Source organism: Leptopilina boulardi, unplaced genomic scaffold (genome assembly GCF_019393585.1).
Source record: "Leptopilina boulardi isolate dan_hultmark-lab unplaced genomic scaffold, ZJU_Lbou_2.1 LbouV2_202, whole genome shotgun sequence".
NCBI lineage: Eukaryota > Metazoa > Arthropoda > Insecta > Hymenoptera > Figitidae > Leptopilina > Leptopilina boulardi.
Window position 1 is genome coordinate 614,632 of NW_026137755.1, and position 24,482 is coordinate 639,113.

General features: G+C 31.3%; 1 protein-coding gene across 6 annotated transcripts; it reads right to left on the reverse strand.

The window, feature by feature from the left end:
• Positions 1-1,677: 1,677 nt before the first annotated feature.
• LOC127278245 (runt-related transcription factor 3-like) lies at positions 1,678-24,134 on the reverse strand. 6 transcript variants are annotated; one of them, XM_051299853.1, is made up of 7 exons: positions 23,671-24,134; positions 15,575-16,419; positions 14,272-14,502; positions 9,504-9,629; positions 5,780-5,974; positions 3,132-3,422; positions 1,678-2,937 (listed from the first exon to the last, which is right to left on the reverse strand). In XM_051299853.1, exons 2-7 carry the CDS (start codon positions 15,915-15,917, stop codon positions 2,594-2,596), a joined length of 1,530 nt encoding a protein of 509 aa, XP_051155810.1. In that variant the 5' UTR covers positions 15,918-16,419; positions 23,671-24,134; the 3' UTR covers positions 1,678-2,593. The 6 variants fall into 6 exon arrangements, with proteins under 6 accessions (XP_051155810.1, XP_051155814.1, XP_051155812.1 ...); XM_051299857.1 differs by lacking the exon at positions 23,671-24,134 and adding an exon at positions 19,632-20,065 and having other exon boundaries at positions 5,780-5,959; positions 9,516-9,629; XM_051299855.1 differs by lacking the exon at positions 23,671-24,134 and adding an exon at positions 19,632-20,065 and having other exon boundaries at positions 9,516-9,629.
• Positions 24,135-24,482: the final 348 nt, after the last annotated feature.

The window sequence follows — 24,482 nt, forward strand, 5'->3', positions numbered from 1 at the left end:
TCACAAACATAACCTATAATGTTTTGTATTTTAGGTCCATTTTAAGATCGCAATTTTATTATTATATTTTAAATGAATAATAATTTTTTTCTAATGATTTTCGATGGAAATATCATTGATTAGTATATTTTTGTCAATTGTGGCTTTTAAAGGTTCAGTGGTTTAACATGTCGATTTTTGCGTGATATGGCAACTCTCTCACTCTCTTTCTCTCTCTCTCTCTCATTAGGAGTTTAATGATTCGACGCGGTCATTCGGTACTGTCATGTAATTATCATTAGGAAGCGGCTGGTATTTTGGTGGGTTGAAAAATCGCGACCGAGTGTAGGGCGACCCGGGAATTTACCGTGAATCGGTAGTGCAGATGGCAGAACGATAAATCGGTATGGCCAACTGCACGAACCAACGAGCCATACCCAGATTGTGTTCTCTCTCGCACACTGCATCGCGGGACCATGCTATATTCACTCTCTCTCTATATATATATATATGTACTATTCTCCATACTCCATTATCCATACTCTGCTCCACTCTACTCCATTATGCCAGCACCGCGTATAAACCTAACTCCACCCACTGATGATCACTCTACGTCCATCAGAATGCACGTCACTTTCTCTCAAAACAGTATATACCAGATAATGTCCATCATTTTATGTTTTACCCCACAAAAAAGAAATATGATTTTCATTTTAATTTTACTAGCCACATTTAAAAAAAAACAATTTTAGTATTACAATTTATTTATTTTATAATATAGATGTTAATTTTTAAATATTTCATAATTTTAAAAAAGAAATTTTTTTCCATGGGCCCGAAATTATTATAGTTTTGCTTTGGCGTGAGTCTGTCCGTCGGTCCATCGTACAGTTAAGGATTTTTTTCTTTAGCAACGGTTGCTAAAGTTTTTTTTTTCCTTAGCATTGCCTGTGTAGAAATTTTACCAGGGTCCAGGTCGGGGCCGGATCAGGCTGCCCTATTAGGGAATGAAACGCCGCGCCTGATGTGGCCCTGATAGGGCAATTTCTACACGGGAACGGTTGCTAAGAATTTTTTTTTCCTAAGGATTTGTTTTCCTTAGCAACGTTTACTAAATCATGAACATAACCTATAATACTTTTTTTTGCTCCTTCTTTCGCGTTTTTTAATTTTGAAAAAATTTTTTTTACATCAAATATTTAAAAATTAATATCAAAGAAATTTTAAAATGAATTTTCTGCTCTTGGATATTTAAAAAAAAAAAAAAAAATTTTCCCCCCTTATAACCTTTTCCTTTAACATATAACTTTTTGGTGTGAGATAACATGAAGCAGAAAGTTCATCCAGTAGGTTTAATTAAATCTTTCACGAATTTGCATGCAGTTTCGTCAGTAGAAATCCTTTAGGATCTCTCTCTCTCGCTCTCACGTCGGAGAATCCTTTGTAGAGATTCGTCCTGTTAGTCGTGTAACTTGGTAGTGCGAACATATGCTTCTGAAAACGAGGGTGAAAATGGAAAGGCAATTAGGGATGAACTGCTTCTAGAGGTGGGTTTTGAATTTTTAATAACAAAAATAAAAAGACAATCTTGAAACTATCATTTTTCATATATAAAACATAATTTTCTTTTTTATTTTTTTGAACAAAATTTATTATTGAAATGAAAAGAAATTCAGGTTAGAGAAATAACAATCGTGATATTTTGAAATACACTTTATTCGACTCAGTCAAAAACTACTGTAACAATAGTCGGTAGATATGTGTATCGTAAATAATTAGTCAAGATGAACAAATTTCAAATTGTAAACAAAATTTTGTAAATTATTTATAAGAAAAGAAATTGATTTTTTTTTAAATTTCGATGTAAAATCCCCTAAAAAAAAATAATTTACGGGGATGCATATTTAAAATGAAATTCGAAAGTACATTTTTTTTTAAATTTTCAATAATCACATACTTGATGTCGATGTTTCGCTTTCACTCAAGGCAGAACGAGATGAACACTTCTTTTTTTTTTTTGCATTTTTACCATTGGGAAACTCAATAAATTATTGCACAAACCCTTCAAATACCAACGTACAATAACTATAATATTGTAAATATACTATGAAACATAATTAAAGAAATAGTTAATCTCTCGGTCTTTTTCTTTTAAAATTGCGATTACAGTTCGATGGGACGACAATATTCTATCAACTATTTACAAATATATACAATTTTCAATTATTGTGCCATTTTTTTTTCTCATTCTCACGCATCCATACTATTACCGTAAATACTTGAACTCAAAAAAAAAAAAAAGATTTTACGGCACATTCTTTTCTCTCGCTCTCTCTCTAAGATTCGTTGACGACGATACACAACCAGAATTATTTTTTTTAAATTACTAATATATCCAAAATAAGAACAAAAAAATTTATTTTTAGATGTCGAATCCGGGTAATGCCCACAGTTCGAATGAATCAATTTTTTTTTTTTTTTTTTTTTTTTTTAAGTCATTTTGTCACAGTCTTTATTAGAGAGGGTTTAATTATTATTATTATTTTTTTTTTAGGGCTCAAGGCATTGGATAAAAATGTTGAAGCACAAAATAGTGACTTCTGTTAGTTCGTTTTCAGTATGGCCGCCAAACATTATTGTCGGGCCTAACTTCCTCTTGTCGTACATTACAACTGTCGCCAACTGATCTTTGTTCAGAACTTTCGGAATTTGGAAATTGATTTCCATAAAGTTGTGAATAGAGAATACTTGGTAAAACGCTTGGTGTTGGAAAATAATTTCCATAATTTTGTCCAAAATTTTGCTCCTCATGAACTGGACTCTCAGTTGTACTTGAATCAGTTGATAATGAACGTGGTGAGACATATTCTTGATACCTTTGTGAGGCTGCGCTGCCCATTAATGTACTCAATGGATCCAATGGATCGGCCTGACCCGGTGTTGTTGTGTCTGGTACTACTGAAGACATAAAAAAAAAAATCTATCTCGGGGAAAAATCAAAATCTTTGATGAAAATTAATCCAAAATTAGAAAAATAAAAAATTGTCCTGAAGAGAATCAAATTTTTTGAGAAAAAAAATTTAAACCAAAAAAACAGTTCAGATTTTCCAGTGGATTTTGGAATGACAAGACAAAAAAAAAAGACGACTCACGTGAAGAGACGGAGGAGAATGCATCTTGTTGAGGTGTGGTACCAGTTGTACCGGAAGTTACAGTGGAACCTGCTGTTGAATCGGGTGCCGTTGGTGTATTCATTGATGCAGTACCTGCAAAAGATGCAAGTGACGACGTTGGAGGCGGAGGTGGCGGTGGTGGAGGCGGGGGCGGTGGAAACGGTGCTTGCGCCGCACACGACGATAATGGTCCTGGAAGATATCCCGCATAACCTGCAGTGCTACCATAACCCCATGAATTACCTGCCGTCAATCCAAATTGCGACATGTCTGCGAGAAAAAAAAAACAACCCCCCCTTTTTTTTTAATAACCAAAAATCGAACTAATTTAAAAATATTCTGTAAATATATAAATATAATATATAAATATTTATAAAATTAAGTTTGTAAAATTATAATCATAAAATTATATTTATAAAAATTGGCAAAAAAAACAAGTGTATTTTATTTATAAAAAAAAATCTACATTTTAATTTCAAACTGAATAACGTTTCTATTTTTTTCCTTCATTGTCACTGACAGAAAGTGATGAGCCATCAATTGACTGTCAAGTGGAGAAAATGACAATTGACCGAGAGAGACAAAAGAGACCGCGGTTTTTATTTTTTTTTTATTATTATTATTTTTGAGTTTTTATAAAAATAAAAAAAAATAAAACTAGTGAATTTTTATCGACAGGTTTGGCAATTTTGTTATAATTTACAAAAAAACATAGTCTGTGATAGGATTTTCCAGTGTGTGTAGAAAGGGGTAAAAAGGAAGGGGAATTGGTAGGGGTTTGAGCTAGACAGAGCCGAGAGGGTTCCACGAGATCAAAGGATCGGTCATCCCTCAGTGGCTACAGCCAACTCAAATAACTGCGAGGCTTGCCTCGAACGAACGCCACTGACCCATCGTGGACCATGGCTAACCCTAAATATCCAACATCAACATATTTTCACCGCGATCTAAAAATTGTTCCTTTTTTTTTTTCCTCTTTCTACTTAGAATTATAAAATATTTAAATTCCATTATTAATGATGTTTTGATAATAATTTCAAAAAAAAGAAACAAATCTTCTTTCCATAATATATCTTTTTATATCATCAAATAAGTGATTGGCTTTTCTGAATTTATTGGAAATACACACGAAAATATTGGTGAAATTTTTCCTCAACGGTATATAGAATTAATACATGATAAAGAAAATATTTGAAGAGCTTAATTTCGTTTATATATTGGAAAATAACTGGAGGTTTTGGTGAAGCTATTAAAATTTTATAAATGCATCTGAGAAATTTCATTAAATTTATTTGCATCTAAAAATAATATTTTCAAATTAATTAATTATCAGTTAGTTATAAAAAATATGAATTTTAATTTTCGATTTAAAAAAAATTAATTTTAATATTAAATATAATTTGTAATGTTTGTTGCAACCGACACCCCCCTCAACTTTATATTTACAGTAGTTATAAAAAAAACATTTATTATTCGTAAAATAATAAATATATATGTATCATTATTATCTAGTGCTTTTAGCTTGAGAGAGGTTTAATTACACGTTATACTGGTGGGATGAAGGATGGAAAGTATATATTCCTCTAATCTGGAGATGCAGTGTAGAAATTCATATCTAGGAGTAATAATATATGTTGGGTGTGCGGGAACGAGTGAGAGGAAGCTCGCCGAAGCCCCGTCGGAGTTCGCGGCAACCCCTTTAATATAATATTTAATCTAGCTTTGAACAGGCTTGCGGTTTCTGCCTCTGGAACGGCGATGCTAGCTCTCTGAGGCCTATCTCCTCTGCACTATATACCCCCTTTAGCTGCTACTACTAAAAGCGGGAAACATCGGAAGCATTCTCGGATACCTTGGTTCGACGAAAAGCAGCTTTAGTTGTCTCGCTAACAACCAGGACAGGATTCAAAATGTTATATGAATATATACATAGAGAGAGAGTGAGAGAGAGAAAAGTGAGTCTACTCATTTTTGATCTTGTGTACATACAAGATCAGAAATGGGTTTGAGAAGGATTATTGTACACACATATATATATTTAATGTACAAATATTGCCAATATGTTTGATGAGGGAAACCATTGGATTCTCTAATATAAAGCTCTCTTGCTTTTTGTTCAAACATGCCAAATTTCTAAAATAAAAATAGTTTATAGATATTTAAAGATACGTTAAAATTTTAACAATCCCACCGCTGTCACCTAGGGGAGCAATTCTATAATTTTACTTCACTTTCACCTTTTTTTTCACTTAAGTTTCACTTCAATTTCATTTCAATTTACTTTCAGTTCACCTTTCTTCACTTCAGTTCACTTTCGAAGTGAAGAAAAGTGAACTGATAGTTAAGTGACTATCAATTAACGCTCAATTTTTCAAAAATACGAATTAATTTTTACCAAAAAAATAAAAAGATATAGTTCAAAATATTTCAGCATCTAACAGAAAATAGAATTTTTTTTTAGAAAATTCCCACCGCTGTCACCTAAAAATATCTAAAATAAAAAATACCAAATACTTAAAAAAATATATCGAAAAAATTGTAAAGCATCTAAAGAAAATTTTCACAAAAAATTTCCTGAAAAAAATATTTTTTTATTTAAATATATATTTTTTTGTAAATTCACTTACTTTGACAGTTGCCAGGCATTGCGTGTCTAAATGATGAAAGTGGATCTCGTGGTTGTAATGGATTTGATAATGGTTGAAGGGGATTCGATAGAGGCTGAAGTGGATCCACCAGAGGACCAGTAAAAAAAGGACCTCGCTGTGAAGCAAAGGCGAAAGCATGAGCGTACTGATGCTGGTTCCCTAAAAGAGATAACACTGCGATCAACCGTGCGCCTGTCCATTGGATTTAAGATTCACAACTATTTCACTAAAACTTACCTATATAATTTAATAAACATAATTTTTTATTATAATAATAAAATTGCACTTAGAACTATATAAAAAATCAAAAAAATTTATTTTTCTCGATTAACAATTTTTTAATTTAATAATTAGTAAATACAGTATTTGTGAAATAAATAAATTTTTCCACATCACAATTCTTGGACAATAAATTTGGAAAGGGATATAAATATATAATTATATATAGACGTAATAGAGCATATAGTGAAACCTAATGAAATACAGTCAAGAAAATCACCCCCTTTCCATCTACACGCAAAAGGGTGGCGTGATAAATTCGATGCTTGAAAGCTATAATTTATTAAATTTATCAAGAGAATGGTAAACACATTTCTATTAGCCAATTTTGCAAGCATGTACTTTATATGATAACATAAATTCACGATCTAAAAATAAAATAATAATTTTTAAGGAAATTTTCCTATTTTATACCCGCATACCCACCCACTTTTCGAAACCAATTGTATGTCCTTTTTGGAATCGAACCCGCTTTCCCTATTCAGCAGCTAAACTGAGCGAGCGAGAATTTCGGGTTGCCGAATTAGAATTGGGGGCTTCGATTGGATTATCAGAACTCTGCTTCAGCCTCACAGCTTGGGTCTCTTGTGTCTTTCTACGGCGACAGTATTAATTCGTTCTGGGAATCCCTATATACGAAACGAATCACCTAACCTCTCTCTTTCTCTATATATATATATATATATATATATATATTGCCGATACAAGGGTTGTGTGACTCGATCTGGTTCTGGCGTTACTGGAAGAGAAACGCTTGTTCCAATCCGTCGTGTCTCTATTGGGACGCCTTTAATTGGGTTGGTGACAGTGGTAAAACCGGGAAATAAAACTGACTCCTTTGTCTCTCGAGAGACAGAGTCGATAGGAAGGTTTCTCCAAAAAAAAAAACTGAAAGAAAAAAAAAAACTTCGTTTATATTTCTGTGAAAAAGTCTAATTAGAGAAAAATTAAAGTTAATTAAGATTATTTTCTAAATTCGATTTTATTGAACTAATAAACTTTTAAAGTTTATAAATTTTGAACTTTTTCACCTAGAGGTATATAGAAATTGAAATTTGGGACTGATGGGGTAGTGTCTAGTTTTCCCTATTTGCCCCTCGAAAATATAGCCCGACAAGGCTCTAATTAATTAGCAATTTTTTTTTTCAAATAAAAATTTGAGATGTGGCGTTAATAACAAAAAATTCTTTTATTCTGTAAAAATAGGAATTCGTTTTTTTTTTTATTGATTTCAATGGTCGTTGGCCCTTTTTCTTATTGTCAGGGAATTTCTCGCGACTAAAACAGCTGGCAACGACAGTTTCTCATTTGCTACTATATATATATATATATAAACTGTCTCGAGACACTATAAAACCTCATGTCCCGCAACTATTTTGCTAACGTTTTTTTTTCCCTGAGAGATAAGTTTTGACATAAGTTTTTATCAAACTTTTAACATTTCTTGGTTATTGCAAAAATTATACAACAATCGTATTCAAAAAGTAAATAGACCTTTTTAAAAGCTAAAAAGGCTTCGAAAACCCTTCTCAATCAATTTTCTTGCAGGGGGTTGGTTCTTCTGTGCGGTGCCTTTGGAGTCAAGTTGTGAGGGTTGAATGTGTAATGAATTGCTTGTTTAATTAATTACAACCCTTCCTAGGTCAAACTGAATGCGAGCCAAGTCCAAGACGCATCCATCTTCGCGTCATGGACCCGTTTTAAAATATTCTATTTTATTTCCTCGTTTATTGAAATTTTTTTTTTTAAGTAATGAAATACCCCTTTTTTAAAAGAAAAGAAAAATGTTTACAAAATTCTTTTTTTATATATTTATTTTCTTCAAATTTTAATGTTTATTAAGAAATTATTTGAAAATTAGTGAGTGGAAACGAAAACTTGTGCGGAGAATGAGGAGGAAACGAGAGAAGCAAAGGTGCCCATTTACTGTCTCTAGGTATCAATATCAAAGAAGTACTTTTGGCCCACCCAAAAGCCTCTCTTTCTATCTCTATCCTTTCATCTCATTTCCCTTTAATTTTAATATCAAGCAAACGTTACATCATTTTCGGCCAATGGTTTATTTTAACTAAAAGATCCAAAGCACCGCTTGTCGTGGTCTATTTTTAACACTCCTCCAACAGGGAAGTGTATAAAACACATTTTTTTTTTTTTTTTTTTTGCTAAACGGTTCTTTTTACATTAAACATTACTTGAAACAATAATTACTAAAAAAAAAAGTAATATAATTTTTTTTACTGTTATAACTAAACTTCGAAAAAAAATAAACATTTCCAAAAAATATTTATAATTTGAAAAATAAATTTTTATTAATATTATATTTGGTCGGAATAATTTATCTAAAGATGGAAATATAAATATATATATATTTAAGTATATAAATTTATGCGGTAAAAATCGTTAGCGGGTGGTCCGCAGATGCGAAAACGGATGTGGTTAAACGTCAGAGGGAAGCAAAACTCAGTGTTATAGTAAAAGCCAGTTATTTTTGGCACTTAAGTCGTTTTAAATTATAAGAGCTTGCACCACCGAATCAACAATCTTTTTAATTTTTGCAACAACAAAAAAATCAAGTTTTATTTTTAAACATTCTCTTAGAGTTCTGTATAGAAAATGGAAACAATTTTTTTTTAGCTTTCACATTTGTTTAAAGTAAAAAATTTATATTTTTTTCGATTTCCGTTACCATAGTAACCGTTTCTAAGGATCCTTATTAGAAAAATATTTTTTGCTTCCCCACTCTTCAGAGTGTGTAACATATTTTGAATGAAGATATATTTTAGTCATATGTAACTTTTGAGTTAGTCTCACTCTCTAATTCGCGATTCTCGAGGGGGGGGGGAATAACAGAGTAACGGTAATTGTATGTCTTGGCACAAGTCGTAGGTAAGGAGTCCCTCTGAAATGGTGTAAAGTTTGTAGGCGGTAGCCTACAACAATATCTCCGTAGCCACCGCCACATCCCTTTATCAATGCTGTACTCTCACCACTGTTATAAATAATGGCAATTGCGAGAACTTAGGTATAGTCGACCTAAGGGGAACCGCACACGACCTATTCTCAACTTGAAAATAGGTATGAGAATATTGTTCATAGGGCCACATATATATATACAAATGTCCACGAAAATCTCTACAAGTTCTTAGAAATATATCTTGATGCATAATTTCGCTTTTAGCAGAATTAAAAATTTAGAATATAAAAGTAGCTCAGTGGTTAGAATGCTCTGCCGTTTAATCAGAGAGTTTGTGTTCGATTCCTTCCAATTCGAAATTTTTTTTTCCCCCGCAAAAATTAATTACAAAAAGAAATATATTTAGGATTCGATTGTAAATCTAAAAATATGTAAAAAAAAATGTAAACAAAAATTTTATAATTATATTTAGATATATAAAAATTAATAAGGAAATTGTATAATGCTTACAGTGATACTCACTGGTCTTGGAACGGGGCTCACGTGGCCCATCGACAGTCACCTTTATTGCCTTACTGTAAGTTGCCACTTGAGGAGGTGTTGTTGATACCGTTATCGTCAATGTGAAACTTTTACCTATAACAAAAAAAAAAATAATTTCTTCAATTAATTTTCAACTAAATAATTTTTTCAAAAACAGTTTAAATTAAAAAATTACGCTCATTGCAGGTTATGACGATAGACAAAACCAGTTGCGTAGGAAGATGCGCAGAAGTTACTATGCCGGTATTACAGATCGCTAGATAAACATTATTTTATTGATATAAAATTTTGAAACAGTTTTACACAAAAAGTTTCTATTGTACCTTAAAAAAAAAAAGTAATAAACTTGGTCTGAAAGACCGCTATAGTAGTTTAAAGTTCCATATTACCCAAGTTGTATGCGACGTGCCAAAAGTTCGTTAATGTGGTTATATACTGAAACTCTGTTAACCAAATTATCTGTCGGTAATGTATCGACGGGAGAATAAAAGACTGATTTACTTTTCGGTAATCATTCAATAAATGTTCATTTAAATAACTTATTAACAAAAATAATATATACAGTTTGTGGAAAAACTGGCGTTGCCACGGAAAATGCAGGTGGGCAAAAACCGGGGGGTACACGCAAAGGTTCACCGCAATTCCACCTAGGCTCCTCTCTCCTCATGTGCTGCATCCACATTCGCTTACATACACATACATATCCCTCGAACCTACAGTTACTCTCTCATTTCCTCGTTTATACCTCTTTCTTTCACAAGCTCGTTCATCTCTCTCTTTCTCTCTCTTTCTCTCTCACTCTTTTCACTGCAGTCAACGAGCGTGAAAACGAAACACCGGACAAAACACAAACCAACATGCAAATAATCTGTGTTATGTATAACTCTATGTTGTTTGGAAAAATTACTGTTATATGTTGATTTTCGCATAGAAAATTATATTACCGAGATGTGTATAATTTTGTTTTTAAAAAAAAATGATTTTTTTGCCAAAAATACATTTTGTGCCCAGATTGAGACTGGATCAGGCTGCCCTATTAGGGAATGAAACGCCGCGCTTGATGTGGCCCTGATGAGGAAATCCACATTTTCTGGTCGCCCCGATTTGGCGTTTCATTCCCTACTAGGGCCCTGGTAGGGCAATTTCTATAAGAAAAAAAGAAGTGTTATTTCTGTTGCGTGTTATTTTAACTATCACATAGACAGTGGCGCCCTCTTTCTATTTTAGCCATTTTGACCTAGATTGCTGGATTTTGGTACATTTTTGGAATTTATCTGCTAAAAAATGTCTTAGAATAAAAGTGATTTTAAATTACTCAAAAATCATAAAATAAAAAGAACTGCGTTGCTCTCTTTTTGCCATTTTTACCTAGAGAGCTGAAATTTGGTACAGTTTTATACTTTACGTGTAGTTTACCCATTTTGACCAAGCACAAATTTGTTACACTTTTAATGTTTCTCTTTGAAATTATAATTTTTTTTTAATTATCATTTTTAAAATTGAATATAACAGTTTTATTTTGTAACCTACTGCGTATGAAAATTATATACGATTCGTGTAAACGTTTTTGTAGCAACTGACACAAAAAAGGGAAAATGTGTTCTTTTTTTTTTTATTTTAAATCTCAATAACGCTCAAGAGGTATCAACATCAAGGTTCAGAAGTACCCGGGAATAATAACGGCGAGTGTCGAGCGTGGCCACACCGTGGTTCGCCACGCGAGATTCTCATTCCCCGGGGTTTCCCCTCGTTTACGAACCGAGTCACGCCACCCTCGAAGTCCAACCAGCCTGTCTGCTTTTTCACCTACTGTACTGTGTGTATATATATATATATACTCGGTAGGTACACGATTGCGGATAAGGTTGGGTGGTAGCTAGTACGTGTAGGTACATGAGTATCACCCTCGGTGCCAGCCGCTGAGGAACCATTAAAAGTCTAGCTTTCCTCTTTTCACTGCTTCGTGTCCCCTCTCTTTCTCTCTGCTTCAAAAAAAAAAAAAAAACCCCCCTTTCTCTAACCAAGGGGGTTGTATGTAGATTTTTAAATGTTTTACCCCCATTGTAGTGATCGAACCCTCCATTTCCCTCTTTGTTTCACACTTTTTCATTCTCCTGACGTTTTCCTGGCTTTTGAAACAAGGTGTAGTTCCGCTTTTCAACTGTGACGAATACAATAAATCAGAGGATGATACACCTGTTGTTTTATAGAAATTTGGCAAAAAAAAAAGAACTGCTAGCGAGATTTCAGTAAGGACAAGTGATAACTCTTGCTTTTGGATATATTTTCATGTTACATATAAAGACAAGTGATAACTCACTTTTGTCATTTAATTATCATTAATAATGATGTAAAAATAATTTTCATCTCATCAAACTTTTTGGAAAAAATTGATTCTCTTTTTTTTGTGAAACTTAAAAAAAGTAATTGTCAACATTTTGAAAATTATAACCATTATCGTCCGTCTCTCCATATATCTCTTTAGAGAAGAGCGCGCTGCAGGGACAATTAATTAATTTCAATTTTCCCTCGAACAAGCAGCAACTGCTCGATTATAGTTTGATGTCAAATTAATTATTGTCCGAATGGCTCTGTCGTGTATACAAGAGTACGTCACATTTTTTTCTTTCAGGAAAACTCGAAATTGTATTTAAAGAGCCCTAGGGACTGAATTTATATATATATATATGAAATTATTAATTCTTAAAATTAAACATTTTTTTCTTCAACATTTATAGAAAATATTTATTTCAAAAAGAAAATGTTTTTTAAAATTTTTTTAAATTTTAAATTGAATTATAAACTAATATATGTTTATAGTCCAAATGATCCATCTCGTTAAAGAGCTTAGAACTGTCTAGGGTGGAATTAATCCTAACCCCTTGTGATAGGCATAATGAATTTTCACTATTAGTGCGTGTATTGTAATTGGATTAAAACTTATAATAAATAAACAATGAAATTTGAATGATTATAAAATTTTAATTTAATTATTAAAAAAAGTTATAATTTTTTTTTTCAGTTATTTGATTGTTTTTTTAAAGTTTGAAAAAAAATTTTTTTTGATGATCCCTTTTCCCCTCGAATTTCAAGGAAGCCCGTCAGTCATTTGTCTGGGATTAGCTCTCAATTGTTTTCACTGGGTATAGGGGAATTAACATAAGCTAGGATGAAGGATGTAAGAGAAGTCTCTCCTGACAGATCCTACGGTTCCTTAGCTGCTGCTTGATTATTCTACGGTACTATCGTGAATGCGTAACTATTCTCTTAACCCGACACGCGATGCATTTTCCGAGAGAGAGAGAGAGCTTAAGAAACATTCTCTCTTCCAATATTATAATCAATTCCAAAATAAATTTAATGATTTACATTTTTTAATTTAAAAAATTTTCAAGTGCAACAAAAATGTGATGGCGCCACGTTCTATGTGGCTCATTTTGAACTGCAACAAAAATGAGTTTTTTTTTTGTGAAATAGAAATTGATAAATAAAATCTTTACAGTTAGTTTCGAAAAAAAAAAAATTTCTGTAGTGTCTGGAAAAATGTATAATTGAAAAAAAAAAATCATTTTTTATAACGAATATTCAGAGGTAAATTTAAGTAAAGTTGAAGGGTATATTTAGGATGTACGGCAATAATCAGACTAACAAAGTGAAATAATTTATCCTCTGTTGGAAGTCAAACTCGCAGCGACGTTGAAATTCCGGTGCTAATAACGTTAATTAAAACCAGCGCCTGAAACCTCAATTAATATCATCGTTCCGGTACCGCTTCTTCCAACCCCTTTCTTCGTTGAAACTAAAGTAGAGAGGAAGAGCTAAAGTGAAAACCATCAGTATATAGTGATGTTGGTAGTAGTGCGGACAAATAAAACCCATTACCCACTCCTAATTCTTGAAGACGTCGCAATTTTAGCCTCAAACTCTCTTTCTCTTTCCCTCTTTCTTCAAATCTTGTATTTAAGAGAGAAGACGACTTTTCTCCTTTGAGGGTGAGGAAAAATAAGGGTGACTCGAAAGAGAAAGAGAGAGAGAGAGAGGGATATCATGACCTACCCTAATGCGAAGAAAACATTCTTTGAACGTCTTTCCTTACGTCTTAACCTTCGCAGCCTTTTCACTCACCTCTTACCACTCTTATCATCCTTATCCCCAATTTCATCCCCTCTGTTGTAGTTCTGTCAACAGAGGGGTCGACTTTCAAGTTTTATGAATGAAACCCCTCTCTCTCTTTCTCTACCTTTCTATTAAACCACAAAACACCCTGGATCGTGATTCTGTGAAATCTTCTCGCTTTGATACTCGGGGATTTCCCTCTTATTTCACCGAAACCCCGCAACATAATCGACAAAAGTTATGTAATTTGTTTTTGATTTTTAAATTAAAAATCCTTTTTTTTATTTCTACTTCGTTCAATCAGAATATTGCTTTGTAATGTCTAAATTTGAACTACTAACTCTCTAAATTTGAATTAGTAAAAATGTTTACTAATTTAAATTAGTGACTCACTTTTTGCTTCTGAATTAGTAAAATTTTACTAATTCAGAAGCAAAAAGTGAGTCACTAATTCAAATTAGTAAACATTTTTACTAATTCAGATTATAGAGAGTAACTTTTCTTTTTGTTTAACAAAAAAATAAATTTTTATTCTATTAGGAATTTAATTCTTTTTCCTTCACCATTCATTATTAATTATAATATTTATAATAGTTTGTAAATTTTCAAAATAACTCACCTCGTCCACTTCTACCGACGAACCTAAGATCGTTGAATTTAGCTACTTGATTTTTCATCAAGGCGGTAGAGTTACGAAGTTCAGCACAACAATTCTCGTCATTTCCAGCCCTAACTGTTACCAAGGTTCCATCCCCAACTTCGCCAAGGGCTACGACCTTAAATGCCTGCGGAAGTGTTTTGTTCGACCTCCAATGAACCGGTAAAACCGTGCACACCAAATGCGGTGATCCTAAAATAATAATAAAAATAATCCTAAATAATAATTTTTAAACGTATACAAGAAATTATAAAAAAGAAACAATCAAATTATTCTCAGAGATATTAATTAAACAAAAAACAACTGTTTTTGAAAATTTACTATTGCTATTTTGTTTTCCAAAAAAAATATTTTGATTTCCCAATTTATATTCTACTTTTCACTTTCATTTTCATTTTCACTCACACTTTCTCTAATTCTAATTTTCATTCGTATTTTCACTTCCTATTCCTCTTTTACTAATTTCACTATCATTTTCACTTACATTTTCACTTTCACTGAGTTCACTTTGACTTTCACTTTTACTGATACGATTTTTACTTCCGGTTCTACTAATACTACTTTTTACTAATTTTTTTTACTTTCACTTTCTCTTCGACTAATTCTACTTTTCACTATCATTTTCATTTTCACTCACATTTTCTCTAATTCTAATTTTCATTCGTATTTTCACTTCCTATTCTTCTTTTACTAATTTCACTTTCACTTTCACTGAGTTCACTCTGACTTTCACTTTTACTGATACGATTTTTACTTCCGGTTCTACTAATGCTACTTTTTACTAATTTTTTTTACTTTCACTTTCTCTTCGACTAATTCTACTTTTTACTATCATTTTCACTTTCACTTCCACTGTATTTAATCTTTACTTTGACTTCCTTTTCCACTAATTATTCTTTTCACTATAATTTTCATTTACAATTTCACTTCCACTAATTATACTTTTCATGATCATTTACACTTTCACTTCCACTGATTCTAATTTTTTCCTTGCATTTCTAATTTTCACTTTCACTATTTTCTAATCAGTGGAAGAAAAAGTGAAAATTACAATTAAAATCAGTGTAAGTAAAAATTGCTTTGTCAAAATTTTCAAATATAAAGAAAGGGAAATCAATTTTGTTGACTTTTTGAAACAAAAGAATAAATAATAAAGAATATAAAAATAATAAAAAAAATAGTAAAGAATATAATTTATTAGGTTTTTTTTTATGCTACTTAGGTGAGGTTTTTTGTTTATTTATTTTTTTGAAAAAATGCTCACCCGTTCTGACGAGTTCACCAGAATGTTCACCACCCCAAAGTCCAGTCGAATCGCCTAATGTTCTTTCAGCCAAAATATCACTTGTCATTTTTGTATAGGCATCGGCAAGTGGAGAAACTCCTGATTCTGGTGAAGCTGCTGCACCAGGTGCCGATGCTCCAGTTAACTGCATTCTGCTTCCTGTTCCTGTTCCACTGCTATCCACAGTTCCACTTGAAGTTCCACTCGCGACACCAGTAACACCACTTCCCGATTCTGAATTTGTCACTCTGGCTGTACTAACGCCACTTCCGGTTATTGTACTGCTACCACCAACGCCGTTACAACGGCCGAATATATCCATAGGCAGTCAGAACACCGGGTGAAACATTCTTCTTCTTCTTCTTCTTATTCTTCTTCTATTTCTTCCAAGGGGGACTCTTCACCCTTCAGGAGCAAGGAGACCCCCTTCAGTCAAACCTCGGGGCCTAACATTTTTATTTTCTATTTTGTTTTTTTTTTCTCAGTCTCTGAAAAGTCAAATATTTTTTCGCTTTAAAGAAGTCTTTTTTGTTCTTCGAAAAAATCGTCTCGTCGTTTCTTATTGGTGGAAGGCATATTTTTTTTTTTGTATTCACTATAAATATTTAAAATCTCTCTCTCAGGATTCTCGAGAGGTAACGTGACGATTGTCCCGATCGGAGCCAATGCCTCTTGGAGCTCTCTGATATGCGGACAACTTTGACAGATACATTACTCTTTGCAAGCAATTATCGTCGTAATGAATAATAATTTGATGATTCCTTGTTGATGAATGCAATCATTATTCTTACGATAGGGTACATTGAATCACGGGCGTTTTTAAACTGTAAACAAAATGAAAATTTTTTCTTTATTTTTCTTTTTTTATATATAATTTGTAGGATCGTATATATATAGTATTTGTATGATTGAATATTAGTAATTTAGTAATATTAATTTTTTCACTAAAATTTGAGTGAAAAATAATTAAAAATTAGTAGAAATTTTTACAGATCTTTGCAAAAATTTTTTATAAGTAGTAAAAGACAGTTTTAGTCAGTCAAAATTCCTCTTTGTTTTGGTACCAGTAGTAAAAATCGAATGTAATCAGACCGAATGCTTGTTATTTTATCAACAATGTTAAAATTATGTTTTTTTCAATTAAGAAGCTCCAAATATAAAAAAGTAACCTTAACAATAGTAACAGTAAAATATAAAAATTTCTGAAATTCTGGTATAAATTCAGTTTCAGTAGATAGAGTCATTTTTGATCAGACAATACTTTAAAAATTCTTGATATTTTTCTTCTAAGTAGTAACTGTTAATTTTAGTCAGACGCAATTTTTTTTACAAAACGCTTTCGTAGAATTAAAGTTTCAGTAGTTAAAATTAGATTTAGTTAGACATGACAATTTTTTTGTAAATCTTTAGTAAAAGTCAGATTGTGTATTAGAATTTTTGTAATTTTAATATTAGTTCAAAAACTCTCAAAAATATTATTTGATCATAATTAGTCTACAGAAAATGAATATCCTTTTATTTATATAAAAACTTTTCAAAACCAAATTGTTTCAATTTTTCTTTCTTTTTTTTTTTTTTTTGCAAAGTTGTTGCTTTTTATTTGCAAAAATTAATTTTCGTCTAGAATTCTTAAAATTCTCAAAATTTTGAAATGCCAACAATTTTCGATAAATTGTTTCGGAAGTTGGTGAAAAATTCAATGTGTTATTCATTGAATTCCAAAGGTTTGAAAATCAATATAATGTCATAGAATAGCTTAATTGAGTAATAATTATTGGTCAATGTGAAAATATGAATAAATTGTTCTTATACGCAAAAACCAAATAATATATATATATATTTACTAAATAATTATAATTAATTGAATAGCGTCTATTTGATTGTAACGAACAATCGCTATTCAAAATGAATGTTAACTAATTATGAAATTTACTTTGTCTGAAATTTACTTTCTGCTTCAAATCATACACACACTAACAAAATTGGCTAAATCAATTGGAAACATGAATATACAAAATTTGAAATAGAGCAAAAATATCTTTTTCAATTATGAGAAATTTAAATTGTATAATATTTTTAAAATAAAATAGAATTTGCTAATTTTAGAAAATTTTTCACATCTATTATAAAGTAAAATTCATAACTATGAAATACGAAAATATCGTGGCAATAAAATTGACCATATGCTATTGCAATTTATTTTATTATATTCTAAATAAACTTTGTCTGTTTTATTTCCAAAAAAAAAAAAATTGAATTGCTTTTTTTACAAACCATCATGGTAATAAAATATTCTTTTAAACAGCATAAAAAGAACAAAGAAATTATAATATAATGCCGAATTTTATTTCCCCATTTTTTTTGGAGAATTTACAAAGAAGCTATTTTAGAATGTAAAACTAAATAAAAAGAAATTATTTATTTTTTAAATAATAATTATTTTTATATTATTATTATTATATACAGAAATAAATTTTCCGATTTTCTATTTTTTCGGAAATAATAACAAATAACTGAAAATTTAAAAGAAAAATCTAAAAAAAATTTTTAAATAAAATACAATGTGTCAATTATATAATGTACATAATTTTAGACATCTTAAAAACATTTTTCATAGTGCACGCCCTTAATGTCACCCTTTATTTTCGACGACCTTTTTCATCTTTATAATTCATTTAACGAAGGCTTTTGTAAATGCGCCTTTATCTCACGATTGCCAAAAACCACCCCCCCGTTTTTAACAAAAACCTTGCGCTTCCTATAAATATACGTTGCCGACGCTTGCGGTAAATTTCAAGTCTCGCGTTTTCCAATGGTTGATTCTCCATTATATATACATGTATATAGCACACTTTTTACTCGACAATTTTGTGCTCTTTCTCCTGTTCTTTTTTTTTCCACCAAACCCCCCTTTCATTCTCATTCCCTCTCTTTTGGTTTCGGTGACGTCACCGTTCATTCAGTAATCTTTTGCGCACGTCACACGGCGTGACACGTCGGATCCCAAACAGAGAAAGAGTATATGAGAGAGAAAGAGAGACAGAGAGTGAAAGAATCAAGCTCGTTTTAGGTGGGAGGAAAAAATAGGGGAAAAACAGGGGAAAAAAGATCACAGGGGTTGAAAACGCAACCCCCGGAACACTTTAACTCCTCTATACGCACGTCCGTGTGTCAAACTTGCACGTGGTTTTTGAATCTCGCGTACACGTTGTCCCTATTAAACAGTTCTCTTTTTTTTTTGTTTTTTTTCTTCTTTTTTCATCCCGACAACGATTTTCATTCACAAAATTTTTAAATTTGCATTCCAATTGTTTTTACAGGTGAAAAAAAATTTCCTTTTTTTTATTTCCTATATTGAAAATAAAAATTATTAACTAAATATTAAATGCTATTTGCAATATTATTTTTAATAAAAAAAATTATTGAAATTTTTCCCTACTCTGCGGAGAAGAAACTAAATATTGAATATTCATTTTTGAGTTTATTAATCGATATAGAAATATAAAATTAAAACATTTTGAGAAAAAAAATTCTGGAATTTGCAATATTATTTTTATTTTGAATTTAAAAAATTTTATTTTGGAATGTAAAACTGATGTTGTAAAAATAGAATCGAGAGACAATTTTTAATTTTTGTTTACGACAAATTTTTTTTCTACAAAAATAAGAAAGTATGTGGAAAAAAATAACAAGGCAAAATTATACAAAATTTGACAAAAAAAAAGTATAAATTATATTAAATAGTTTTTTTATATGAAACAAAAAAAATATCTTGAAAAAGATATTTTCTTCTGAGGAAATTTTGTATATAGTGACTAAGTTCGCGCTTAACTTCGCATTCAAATCTCTTTCGTTCTTCTTTCTTATTTCAGATCTTAAAAAAAGAATTATTCTTTTCAAATAATCGAAAAATTTAAATTTAAAACAATTTGGATTTTCATATACGAATTGCAAAAAAAAGTTAGCAAATACTAATAAATTTCTATTAATTACTAACTGATAAATAAACTACTAAATTAACTAATAATTTTGTCACCTAATCACTCCAGTAGATCATCTTTTTGTCGAAAAATCCTTTAAATTTTCAATACTATTTCAATTATTTGCAAACATTTTTTCCCCCTCTTTTCATGAGTCTAACTTCACTTTCACCTTTCAAAATTACTCTAAAAATATTCTCGAAGATATCACAAAAAAATTTCAAACACCACATAAAACACTACTTTTTTATTTCTCAAGAAAAATGAAACACAATTAAATTGTAATATAAATTAGCGTCTTTAGCAAAAAAAAAAAAAAAAAATGCCTTTTCTTCGAGAAGTAGATTTTTTTTATAATTTGGAGAAAAATTTTTTTTTTTGGAAAAATAAAGGAAAAATTTTGAATACTGAAGAATGATATAATATGTTATCGAAGCACAAGATGGGCCACTAACTATAATTTGGACGGTACGTGTGAGGCAACAGCCGTTGACGCACTGGTCCATGTCTACACACGCAGCATCCCTTTCCCCCTTTACTTCCCGCTATTCCAACCTACCTCCCTCCCGCCCCCCTCTCACACCCCTCCACCGCAAAAAGCCCCTCTCTCTCTTCACATCTCTCTACTACCTCTTTGCTCTATTTCCCTCTCCGTCACACCCAACCAAACCTCCCTCTCTCCCTCACCGCTTTTCGTTCCTCTCTCTTTCAGGGGGAAATTCTCTTCACTCTCTGATAGGATCTTCTCTCTCAACTTGCCGCACTCTCTCGCCTCTTTATCGCTTTATATCGTGTCAGATTTTTCCTCTCTGTCTTTTTTTCCCACCCTCTCTCTCTCTCACACACACACTCATTCACTTCTGTATTCTCCTATCTTTCTCATTCTAATTCCTGTTTTATTCTTGTTTTAACGTTCTTCTTATATTTTGCATCCATCTCCCTCTTTTTCCAATTCCACTGTGGTTCAATTTGATTTTAGTCTAATAATTCGATTTTTATAATGAATTTGATTTATTAACAATTTTTTGAATTCAATAATTTTTATTCTACTATTCTTTAAATTTTATCGAAATTTGTGTGAAAAAATCTAAAATCATTTTTGTCACGGTTCAAAATGAGTCAATGCTAAACAATATAAAAAGTGGCGCCACCTGCGAGGCACACTTTTTAGGGTTTCGTGACTCAGGCCCGAATGCCTTATAGTTAAAAATGTTTATTAGTAGTAAAACTCAATTTTAGTCAGACCAAAAAGAATTTTTATATTTTAACTTTATAACAAATTCGTTGCAGTTATTACGATAGTAGTAAAAGTCGGTTAAAGTCAGACAAAAGGGAATTTTTGTATTTTAAAATTCCAGTAGTAAAAGACAGTTTAAGTCAGACAAAATTTTACACTAACTTTTATGTTTACTGTTAGTTGTAAAAATACGAGTTTCGAAATTTTTGTAGTAAAGTAAATTTTTTTTAGTAAAAATTAGTAGTAAAACTCAATTTTAGTCAGACGAGAAATAATTCCTGAAGTTTAATTTTACAGTAGAAAAGGACACTTAAAGTCAGACAGAATTTTATTAAATTTTATTTTTACTGTCACTGGTAGGAAATTCAACTTTCTTAATTTTTGTAATTTAGTAGCTAAAGTCAATTTTAGTCAGACCAAATGGAATTTTTATAATTTAATGTTTCAGTAGTAACGGACACTTAAAGTCAGACAAAAATTTACTAACTTTTATTTTTACTGTCAGTGGTAAAATTTAGATTTTCCAAATTTTTGTATTTGTTTTTAAGTAGGTAAAGTCAGTTTTAGTCAGACAAAGACACTTATGTTTTGTTTACAAGTAGAGAAAGTAGGTAACAGTCAGACATACTTATTAGGTTTAGCAACAATGAAAGAACTAAACTAGTAATAGTCCTCAATTTGATTTTAAATTTGAAATTTTACTCAGACAAGAATTTTCTGTTTATTGATACCAGTAGTGAAACTCAGTTGTAGTCAGACTGAATTATTTTTATTTTATCAACACTGTTAAATTTAAGTTTTTAGTACGTAGTCCCAAATATTAAAAAAAAATTAAGAAATAGTGATAGTAAAAAGTGAAACTTACTGAAATTCTGGTATAAATTTCGTTTCAGTAGTTAGTGCAAGTTTTGGTCAGACAGTCTAATTGTAAATGATATCAGTATTTAGAAAACAGTTTTAGTGAGAAAAAACTTTTCATAATTTTCAATTTTTTTACAAGTAGTAAAGGACAGTTTTAGTCAGACAAAATTGTTTTGAGCTTTCATATCAGTAGTAAAAGTCGTTCTTTAGTCAGACCAATAGAATCTCATTTTATCAACAATAAAAAAAACGTTTGGCTTAAAAATTTACAAAAATCTTACTATTTTGTCAGTAGGGAAAGGCAGTTTTGCACAGACGAAATGATTAAATTTCTAGATTTTAAAGTATAAGTAGAAAAATAAAATTATAGTCAGACAAAATTTTTTCCAAAAATATTCTTATTCTTCTTTTTAGGCAGAACCATTTGAAAATCTTCTTATTTTATCATCAGTAGTAGCAAACATTTATTGTCAGACTATTTAAATTCTTGTAATTTTTATGTAAATTTTAGCATCAGTAGTGTAAAAAAAAACGTTTAATTATATTTTTTACTCAAAGAAAATAGTAAAAATTGTTCCTTTAAGGAAAAGTCAGTAAAAAAAAAGTTCATTATATATATCATATATGACTGTATAAATCGTTATAATCTCTTTGATTCTTTGTAGAGTGCGATAAATTGATTTTCCAGTATTCTGAATGATCCTCGAAGCGTTTGCCTATCGGCAAATCTACATCCGGTCGGATATCGCTATAGGTTATAGATTCGCAGCCAGATGGAGGTTGATTCTGATGTTTGCACATCCGTACAAACAATGTCTGCTGTGCGAGAGAATACGCTACTGTGTTTGATTTTCAAAAGTGAAGCTGATGCTTCTGCCATCGATGCCTCGAACATATATATATATATAAATTTTCCCAGAAACTAAAGCCCGTTATATTCAAGTTCAATTTCATCAAATAATCCTGAGTAATAAAAAAAAATCACTCTCATTTTATGACTACTTGACCTCTAACTCATTATTTTTACATCCAGTATAAATAAATAAATAAAAATACATCTATAAATAAAAAAAAATCACAATTTTACTTAGTAACAACTTCTTTTGGAATTTTTTTCTATCATTTCTCTGATAACTCATAAACTCATAAAATCGAAACAAAAAAAACTCATTAATTTATTAGGAACAAATTAGTTCTGATCATTACTCATAATACAAAAATTTATTTCATAAATCATAAAAACTCATCGTTTTTGTATAACTCATAAAACTCATAAATTTTATGAACAGAATAAAAATATTTTCTTCCTTAAAAATGACTAAATTCTGAAGAATCATAAAAAAATCATAAAAAGATTGTATTGGTTTTTTTTTTGGTAAAGTTTAACTCAATTTTACACAGAGAGCAAAGTTAGCCAATTTTGGCGACAAGTAGTAACAACTCTGGGACACATCTAAAACGAGTGTTCGATACTTGGTAACGGCCGATTTGAACGAGTAGAGATCTACTGTGACAAACAGCATTTCTATATATATATATATATATACTATGTGAATTCTCTCGCGTTTGGACGGCCATCGTCGTATTGACAAACGACCTAAAGCTCGTGTGCACGGTTGCATTCGACGAGATTCGAATTATCTCTACTGGAGCTTGTCAATGCAAATGCCGTACCTTCATTCAATTACCACTCGTCACGCTCCGATTAACGCTCAAGCCCAACTACTTGTCCTAATATCAATTAAGTATCACTTTCTTATATCCAAAAAAAAAATACTCAATTGTAATCTATCCCTCACATTAAAGCACAACCGCAAAAAACGATTTTTTCTTTCATTCTTAATATTTGATTTTCTTAATCCATAAACGGGGAAAAAAAATTATTTTATTCAATTAATTGGTTACTTGACTACAAATAAATATATTTAGTTAAACTAAATAATTTTTAAAACTTAATAATTAAACTGTATCGTCTATCGAAATAATTATAAACTCACCTTTTATCAAAAAATCAATAAATTCCACTAATCACTTTTTTTTCCACTCTAAAACTAATCTCACAAAAAACAATTTTTGTCAAAAATAATTTCTAAATCTTAATATCCAAGCACTGTTTTTTCTTTTGATAAAATTGAAACTTTCTTTTTTTGTTATTGATGAAAAAAAAAAGAAAAGATGAACAAAATGCTATTCACAAAATTGTCCTTGAAAAGAATGCAACAAATGATGACCTTCGTTAAAACTCTCATGAGAATATATAATTGATAGTGACATTGGAGAAAAAAAAGGGGATGAGGGGGAGGGGGCGGATTTTGTTTACGAATTCGGCTCTGCAGAGGAGAGAAAGAGAGAAAGAGAGATGATGATAAACGAAAATAAAGCAAAATAAAAAAAGATTCGTTTGGTTGTGGACACGCTCGATTGAACAACAATACGGGAGAACCAACAGCGGGACTGGCAGTCGAAGCAGCAGGCAACAACAGTAGCAGCAAAAGCATATATATAGGAATACTATACACCTCTTCCTCCTCTTCTTTATCGTTGCTCTCTCTCTCTCTCTCTCTCTCTCTCTCTCTCTCTCTCTCTCTCTCTCTCGTTTACTCTTTCACACAATTGCTGTCTTACTCGCGCACGCCAACCACTACCCCCTAAAATTGCAACTCTCTCTCTCTCACTCACTCCCTCCCTGATTCGCCCCTCCCGCTCAAAAACCACCCCCTCCAAAACGGCGGACGTCCCTCCCGACATAAAAGGGGTGGGGGGCAGCACGAACATGTGTAACATGCAGCCTTGATTACTCGCGGGCTTG